Raw genomic sequence first — 8,697 nt, 5'->3', positions numbered from 1 at the left:
TTACTGGCAGTCCTGGCTTTCTTGTGAGACATAAACATATTTGAAGAACAGAAATAATTTGCTCACTGCCAGGTTAGTAAGACAAAAGATAAAGAGTTTATGAAGTTTTCATTATTCAAATTAATCTAATTTCAATTTTGGTGCTTTACTATTATTATTTTTTAGTTGGAGTCTCCCTCTGTCGCCCAGGCTGGAGTGCAGTAGCATGCTCATGGCCACTGCAGCCTCGACCTGCTGGGCTCCAGCAATCCTTCTGCCTCAGCCTTCCAAGTAGTTGTAACTACAGGCACACGCCACCACGCCTGGCTAATTTTTTGATTTATTGTAGAGATGAGGTCTCGCCAAGTTGCCCAGCCTGGTCTCAAACCCATAGGCTCAGGCATCCTCTCACCTCGGCCTCCCAAAGTGCTGGGATTATAGACGTGAGCCACCACATCCGGCCCTCAGGTGCTTTAAAGAAAGAGTCTACATTTTGACCCAGTGTGGAATCAGAACAGAGTTATTCCAATGAAGAACTCCACCCAAATGAAAGCATGATGTGCAAGTATTTATTTTAATTACCCCTACTTAATGGTCCCTATTCTTGGAGAACAGCAAGGCATTTGAATATCCACCCTCTCCAGTCCTTAAAGGCCTCGACAGGTTTCGGTATATTCACACTCTCTTCGTGGCTGCGTTTTGGAGCGACGGCAGGTGCGTCAGTAGATTCACCATCAATCCAACTCAACAACGCCTTGAAAAGTACAAAGACTCAGATTGTAACAAACCTCAGCAAAGGAACTTTAGGCAAGAGAAAAAAGGAACGTGAAACGACACTTATTGCTACACTAAATGGAACAGCTCAAACCAAATACGCACAAGCTGTAATTACAACTTATGGCCAGAGATATACGTAGGAAAAAAATGAAAAAGAAATATACTGATTCTTACATGGTTTTGTTTTAGGGTGGTAATTATGTTTTCTCAACTTGTGAAATATTCCACAAGGCATTCATTATACTGCACTTTTAACTTGATGTGTCTACATATGTAAGTGCATACACAGCCATGGGTAGACACATGCGTGTGAAGTCATGGGTGTAGACATCTAGGTACAGTCCCAGGGGAGTCATACCCATGAGTAGCCACGTGAAAGTACACTGACATGCGTGGGGGCACACGTGGGCACACTTGGTGAGACTGCATCTCTACAATAAATCACAAAAATTAGCTGGGTACGGTAGCACATGCCTGTGGTTCCAGCTACTTGGAAAGCTGAGGCGGAAGCATCGCCTGAGCCCAACAGGTCAAGGCTGCAGTGGCCGTGAGCGTGCCACTGCACTGCAGCCTGGGCAACAAGAATGAGACTCCAACTCAGAAAAAAATTTTAAAATGACCTCTGCCAATATTTGTTCTGTTCTGCAAAGTCAAGCTCTCCTGTCCTAAATAAATGAGAAATCGAGAAACTTCTCCCATTCTTCATTGACCTGTAAGTATAAACCACTCAAACACAAATTTTTTATATATATATTTTTTAAGGTGGAGTCTCACTCTGTCGCCCAGGCTGGAGTGCAGTGGCACGCTCACGGCCACCACAGCCTCAACCAGCTGGGCTCAGGGGATCCTCCCGCCTTAGCCTTCCAAGTAGCTGGAACTACAGGCATGTGCCACCACACCCAGTTAATTTTTTCATTTATTGTAGAGGTGTCTTGCCAAGTCGCCCAGGCTAGTCTCAAGCACCTGGACTCAGGCAGTCCTCTTGCCTCTGCCTCCCAAAGTGCTGGGATTACAGGCGTGAGCCACAGCAACCGGCAAGCAAGTTGAAGGGTATTTCTTTGCACAGCTTCTTTTTTAAACCACAGCTTCCTGCTTATCTTTACACTAATTTCCTCTGATAAATTACAGCTCTAGAGAAGTACCTAATAGAAAATGTCAGTTGTGACTTAGGTAACCACTTCCCCTTTTTAGCTCCCCTCCACCCCCGATTTACCTTGTATCTTTCTGCAATGCTGAAGCCAACAGCACATTGCAACTTGCGTAAGCAGATAGGGCAAAGGTTCAGAGGGCGCCGGTCAGCTTCTTCCAAGTGGTTGGACCCCTGCATTAGGCACGCGAGCCACTGGCAGTGTCGCAGTCCAAATATGTGTCCAATCTCATGGGCTAAGGTCTGCAAGACAGTCACACGGAGGATTTACAGCATCGCCACCATTAGCATCAACAGGTTGCATATCTCTTCTTTTTCTTACTCTTTCAAGAAACAGATTTGCAGGAGTCAACTCCCTTATCTTTATCACCAAGACTTCACCTTGCCCAGACCTTCAAAGACTTAATAATCTCTCATTTCCCCAGATGACGTCCCCCGGACCAGGTTTCTCAGCCTCGACACCACCGGCACGTCAGGCAGACGACCCCGGGTGGCCAGGTTGACTTGTTCACTGCAGTTTGCTCAGCAGGATCTCTGGCCTCCACCCCCCAGACGCAGAACTGCCTCTCCAGCTGTGACAACCAAAAATGTCTCCAGACATTGCCAAATGTCCCCCAGGTGGCAAAATCACCACTGGTTGAGCACCCCTGGTGTAGACGAGGGTACCTGTTGCAGTTCGGACTGTGGGACCCTTCACACTGTGAGATTAGTCGCTCTGGGAGGAGGGGAACTTGACTCCCACGTTAATGAGCACATCAGGCGATGCTCACGCAGGTGGCCCAAGGAACACTTTTTTTTTTTTTTTTTTTGAGTCAGGGTCTCACTCTGTTGCCCAGACTGGAGTGCGGTGACACACGGTCAGGGCTCACTGCAGCCTCGACCTCCTGGGATCAGATGATCCTTTTTCCTCAGCTTCACGAGTAGCTGGGAGTATAGGTGCACACAACCACATTCAACTGATTTGTTGATTTTTTTTTTTTTTGGTAGAGACAAGGTCTCACTGTGTTGTCCAGGTTGGTCTTGAACTCCTGGGCTCAAGTGATCTGCCTGCCTTGCCCTTCCAAAGTGCTGGGATTACAGGCATGAGCCACCATGCCCAGCCCAAGAAACACATTTTAGAAAACATAATTCTAAGAGGTGCAGTTCTCAAACCCCAACAAATAGTACTGGTGAAAGCAGTACTTCTCTAGCTGAAGGAAGAGCCTATTTCTTTTGCTATAAAGAAAGAAGAAAAAGGGGAGCTGGCCTTTCCTAAGAGCAGGAGTGGGGAGAAGTCAGGAACCATAAGTAGAACCACAGTCAAGCGTAGCCCGAAGTCCAAGGAAGGCAGGCCCACTCCAAGAGCAGAGGGCTTCTGAAGGCCTTGGGAAGGCAGCCTGGAAGGGTAGGCTACCTCCTCACCCCAGAATTCAGGAATGAAACTAAAAGTGAGGACCTGGGTACAGCCAGGGCTGCATGTAACTAGCCATACAAAAAACTGGCAACCTAGCCGGGCGTGGTGGCATGCATCTGTAGTTCCAGCTACTTGCAAGGCTGAGGCAGGAGGATCACCTAAGCCCAGCAGGTGGAGAAGGCAGTAGCTGTGAGAGTGCCACAAGCCTGAATGACAAGAGTGAGATTCCAACTAAACAAACAAACAAAAAAAGACTAGCATCAATGTTATAACTTTCAAGTGAAGGTATTCACTTAGATTTTGTTTTGACTGATTATTTCAGTCAACCATTATCCACCAAAATTATACAAATGATACCAACTCCCTGTAATATTACCTAAAGGACTGATAATATACAACTTAGGAAATTAAGATCTCTGTAAAAAATTCTTTAAAAAGGTCCTGTAGGATTTTATAAATAACTCACCTTACAGGATCGAAGCAGCAAAACACTAGTTATTTCCGGAATATAATAGTCATCAAAAATTGAATAGTCTCTCAGAGATGTCTTCTGGAGCGTCTTCACTCTGCCTTCATAGTGCAAGCTATAAAAATCACTGCCATACCTGGCGAAGCTGAATATCCCCACACCTACAAGAGGACAAGCAGCAACAGAAGGAGAGTAAGAGACCTGAGGGAGAGCCCAACGGTGAGCCTGCTGGACACGTGGTCAGTGAGCACACAACTGTGTCACGGTGTTCACACACTGTGTCACGGTGTTCACACAGCTGAATGCACTCAAGGTTTGCCAACATGAAGGAAGACTTTTGCCCCAGATTTCCCTATCAAAATCTTCTTTGCTGCTGTCCAGTTTGCCTGGTCCTGTAAACCTCAATGGATTTGCGGTCAAACTCTTGAGAAACTGGAAGATTCGGAGTTTTTTTCCTCCACAAAAGAAGTCTTTTTCTCAAAGAATAAAGCACTCAAAAAGGAACCACGAAAAATAATCACATGAATAACAGGCAGTCACAGTTTTTCTCTTTAAGAACACACTGAAGCCAGGCTCGGTGGCTCAGCCTGTAATCCCAGCACTTTGGAAGGCTGAGGTGAGTGGATTGCCTGAGCCCGCGGGTTCAAGACCCGTTTGGGCAACTTGGAGAGACCTCATCTCTACAATAAGTCAAAAATTAGCTGGGCGTGGTAGCGTGCACCTGTAGTTCCAGCTACTTGGAAGGCTGGGGTGGAAGGATCGCGGGAGCCCAGCAGGTCAAGGCTGCAGTGGCCGGGAGCGGCTACTGCACTCCAGTCTGGGTGACAGAGTGAGACTCCAACTCAAAAAAAAACAAAAACAAAAAAGAACACACTGAATACATCTCTGCTATGCGTGTGTCAGGGAAGGGGGTACCACTAAAGGTCACTGCCCTGAAGTCTTGGAGACCATGATTTGGACCATGCCTCTAGACAGAATAACCTCTTCCTCTGCCCCACCCCCGTTTCTAAGAACAGCACAACTCCATTATGTCACCAGTGTCAGCTGACCAGAATAAATATGAACCCTTGTAACTAACTTCCTGTGTTATATTTAGAGTTATACCAACCACCTCTGCATGCAGGGAGAACACAGTCTGATGTGTAACTCACTCTAGGGATTGTTGTATAATGACTTATCTACATTATCACTCTTATTTATGCCTCTTGTTTAGTTGTTATTTTAACAATAACACATTTTTCAAGAAAATAGACTCATAGTAAATTTGTCCAATCCAATTTGATTCAAAAAGAATGTTTCTTGCTCCACCCTCTGAACGTATAAACTGGTATTTGAAATTTAGGGAAACAGCATTCTGGAAGAAGAAAAAAAAAAAACCAGTAAATCTATTAATGTATCACAAGGCATTTTTCTGGCCAATCCAGTGTGGGCATACTTTTAGCAAGAACATTTCTTTCTTCTAATAAAAAGACTGTTTTCTTGAGTAATAAATGTTTCTCAATCTTAAAGAACCAGTATTTGTAAACCTGAAGAAAACCAGGTCACCTGTGTCAAGATATTGTCCTGCTGCAGGGCAGAGCAACCCTACACTACCCTACTATGTACACCTTTTCATATGTCTTACAATACTTAAGAAACTTACCCCAAAAAAGAACTTAAATAGAAATAGTTTGAGAAGCAGTATCTGGATAAGCAAATTGTTTTAAAAGAGAGTAGTGATCCAAGTCTCCAAGATAGTATGTTGGTAGGGTCACAGTGGGCCACAAGGAACTTCGCACAAATAAAGAACTAAGGATGGAGCAGGCAGGAAGAAGTTCTAATCCCCTACAGTCCCACCTCTAGTAGAAAGAAAGACTGGTCACGAAAAGCCCTCACCCACTCCAACTCCTAAGGCTCATGTACATCCAGACAGACCATAAATAATCTGTATACTTCCTGGTTCTTCCTCCCACCCCAGAACACTAATGAACCACTCCCCCTCATTCACTGGCTTTTTCCCTTTAAAATTTGTCTTAGATCTTGTAGGATGAGTTTAGAGAAATAAGAGCCAAAGTGAAGGGGTGGGGAGAAGAGAAGTAGAAAGATGACAAATAAATAAAAATGAACAAGTAAAAATATAACCTGTTTCCAGATCTTTTCCCAGCCCCACCTAATGAATCAAAATTTATGAGATCTCAACTCAAAGACTAAAGTTGACTTTAAGTTAAAAAGGCCCCCAAAACAAATGTCATAAGATATGGCAAAAGAAAGAAGTGTACACTTAAATATCAACCTATGGCCATTCCATCTATCAAGATGACTATGAAAACAGTTAAAAAACAATCTGCAAGATTTTCATATACGTTACGATAGTTCAAGCAGTTTCTTTGTTCAGTTCACCTTGCTATGGAATTACTGATATTTACCAACTGTTGTGCTAAACACCTATATATGTGGCAGGTGTATATACACATTTTTATGTATAGGCACTTGTATGTAAATTATCTCAAAATGACTCTGTGAAATGGGTATTATTTTTGTCTTCAAGGTCACATAGGCAGTGATCAGCCACCTGGAGAGGAACCCAGATCATCAGAATCCATCAACAGCACATTTCCGACGATGGCATGATGCCTCACTGAAAACACTACATGGTTTTAAATGTCAAAATTATTACTGGTTGGAATTTTTTCCCTCTTTTAACATCTTTAAATATTTTCAAGTTGAAGAAGTTTCTAATAATGCCAAAATGGAATACCATCTGTCAAAGAGGCTTGTCCAAAGACGAAATTCCAGGAGTCTCTTGGGTAAAGATCAATCATTGTTATCCCCACAACACAAAAGGCATCGTCAGGTTTCTTCTTTTTTAAGAACTTCAGGATGTGCCCTACTTAAAAAGAAACGTAGGTATGTATGTGTGTGTATGTGTGTGTGTGTGTATACACACACACACACACACACACACATACTTTCTTTACTCAATTCAAATTGTAAAGTTGTTAATTCACCTGCATGAATTTGTAGGTTTTGTGTGTTATCGTTGACTCTAAAGGAACACCTCGTTGCAGAAACAGGAACCGGCTCTAGGAGTTTTACTGTCAACCCATAGAAAAATGCTTCACAGTAGCCCTTGAGCCATTTAATATATTCTTCACTGATAATTCTGGTTTTTCCTAGAGATCCTATAATGTGGAAGAAAATTTAAAGACAGACTTTAAGATGATTAAAATATTCAGTCTTTAGCCAAGTCTAAAAATTTGAAATTAGAAACAAAACCAACTCCAAATTTTCAATATACCTTTATCATTCATTGATGTCAAAATGAATTTAAAAGAAGCAAAATGTTATCTTTTAAGTCAACTTAGCTACAAAACTTCTACCATTGCAATTAGTGTCGATAAGGGTCATAAAAACTGCCAACTTCAATCAGACCCAGAGCCCAAACTATTCCTGACACCAGCAACTGCAAAAGCAAACCAAAATCAGCATATTACCAGTATGTACCAATGGACTGTAGATAAATGCTGCGTTTGTCCGGAGAGGGTGTTCTTCTGTCAGGATCACTGAAAAACTGTTCGAAGTCTTGAGAAGCCTCGGGATGGGAGGTGATCCAGTCCGACTGAGAGTGCAAGGTAATGGGCCCAAAGAGACCATTGGCTGGCTGGAAGGCTTCGTTCAGGAGACGCTGCTCCCCAACATCTGATTTCTCGTACTGGGACACAAGCACTGAATTCTTTGAGATGAGAGCTGTTTTCAGTGTCTGTGCAGAGTGCTGAACTGTTTGCATCTACCAAAGAAAACACAAGTGGTCAAATACAAAATGCATACTCATCTTGGGAACTTCACTGGAACCCACCCTCCATCTAGCTCTCTGATTTCTCCCTAGAATGGAATAGCTGCTTACTCACGCCTTAGGGTGGACACACTTAGTTTCCCCATTTCCAGTCAATTTCTTGGGAAAGGCATCTAAGAAATTGAAAAGACTATCATGAAATCCATTCCTCCTTCTCATATGGAACCTGCCACCATTCTAAAAGCTTGGTCAATTCACCTTGCGATGGAATTACTGACATTTACCAGCTGCTGTGCTAAACGCCTATACATGTGCCAGGCAGGTATACACACTTTTCATGTGTACGTGAGCCATAAGAGCATGACCTGATATCCGATTTCCTGCTGTCATCTGGGTCATAACACCAATATTATGAATTAGTTCGTCAGAGCCACATGAAAAATGTGTATCCTTTCCAGGGCGACTCAAAGGTCTTCAATATCGAACAAAAGCAAAACTGGTGTTAAGTCCTACCATTTCTGTCCTCCAACTCCAGGTTGGCAAGATTTATCTCAGACCCTGAAGTTCATGACTGTAAAGTCTTATCACTCTAGGGAAGACATCCGATGACTAGCCAAGAGCCAGACTCACAATGACAGGTCTCTTCCATTCACGCTGTGTTCCTAGGCAGAGTTCTCACCCTTCCACGTGAAGGGGTCGAGCAGACGTTCCACCACGAGGCTTTTTGAAGCAGGAAAGGAAAAAGTTGAACATCCGGGTCACCCCCGTCATATTTTCTGATCACCTGGATTTCTCCGGTGTAATGATAGGCAACTGACGGGAAAACCCAAGCTGAGATCTAGGCTGACTAAATCTCCGCGTGCGGGGGTCCGAGAAGGTGGCGGACACCCCAGGTCAAGTCTCTGGAGCCGGGGCCCTGCTGAGCACAGGATCATCCCCACGGCTCCGCGACTGGGTTGAGGTCGGACTTCCAGGGACAAGCCACGAAGCAAGACGCACCTCCCTGTCTTTCACCCGCCTGTGCGACCAAGGAAGGCTGCCGGGGGCTTCCAGCTCACCGGGACGGACAAGTGCTGGGGAGGGAGGCCTCGCCGCACAGAAGAAGGGGAGGGCAGGACGCGAGGCCTCCTCCGGCCGCCCGGGCCTCAGCGGGGCGGAGC

At 44.4% G+C, this 8,697-nt stretch overlaps 1 protein-coding gene across 7 annotated transcripts; it reads right to left on the bottom strand.

Annotated features, from left to right (window-relative positions):
• Positions 1-526: 526 nt before the first annotated feature.
• Positions 527-8,665, bottom strand: AMZ2 (archaelysin family metallopeptidase 2). Of its 7 annotated transcripts, none has more exons than XM_021712449.1 (8): positions 8,168-8,665; positions 7,649-7,710; positions 7,249-7,531; positions 6,753-6,926; positions 6,503-6,634; positions 3,763-3,926; positions 1,970-2,146; positions 527-733 (listed from the first exon to the last, which is right to left on the bottom strand). In XM_021712449.1, the coding sequence occupies exons 3-8, from the start codon at positions 7,529-7,531 to the stop codon at positions 578-580; spliced, it is 1,086 nt and encodes a 361-aa protein (XP_021568124.1). In that variant the 5' UTR covers positions 7,649-7,710; positions 8,168-8,665; the 3' UTR covers positions 527-577. The 7 variants fall into 7 exon arrangements, with proteins under 7 accessions (XP_021568124.1, XP_008056473.1, XP_008056472.1 ...); XM_008058282.2 differs by having other exon boundaries at positions 7,653-7,710; XM_008058281.2 differs by lacking the exon at positions 7,649-7,710 and having other exon boundaries at positions 8,168-8,664.
• Between the last annotated feature and the right edge of the window lie 32 nt (positions 8,666-8,697).

Source organism: Carlito syrichta, unplaced genomic scaffold (genome assembly GCF_000164805.1).
Source record: "Carlito syrichta isolate Samal-C Ts95f unplaced genomic scaffold, Tarsius_syrichta-2.0.1 Scaffold303277, whole genome shotgun sequence".
NCBI lineage: Eukaryota > Metazoa > Chordata > Mammalia > Primates > Tarsiidae > Carlito > Carlito syrichta.
The sequence above is the reverse complement of the archived record's forward strand: the minus strand, read 5'-3'. Positions and strand labels throughout refer to the sequence as shown.

Coding starts and splice junctions, on each gene's coding strand:
- AMZ2 (XM_008058279.1), bottom strand. Junction 6,927..7,248: donor CATTTATCTACAGTCCATTG/GTACATACTGGT, acceptor TCCACATTATAG/GATCTCTAGGAAAAACCAGA. Junction 6,635..6,752: donor AAACCTACAAATTCATGCAG/GTGAATTAACAA, acceptor TTTCTTTTTAAG/TAGGGCACATCCTGAAGTTC.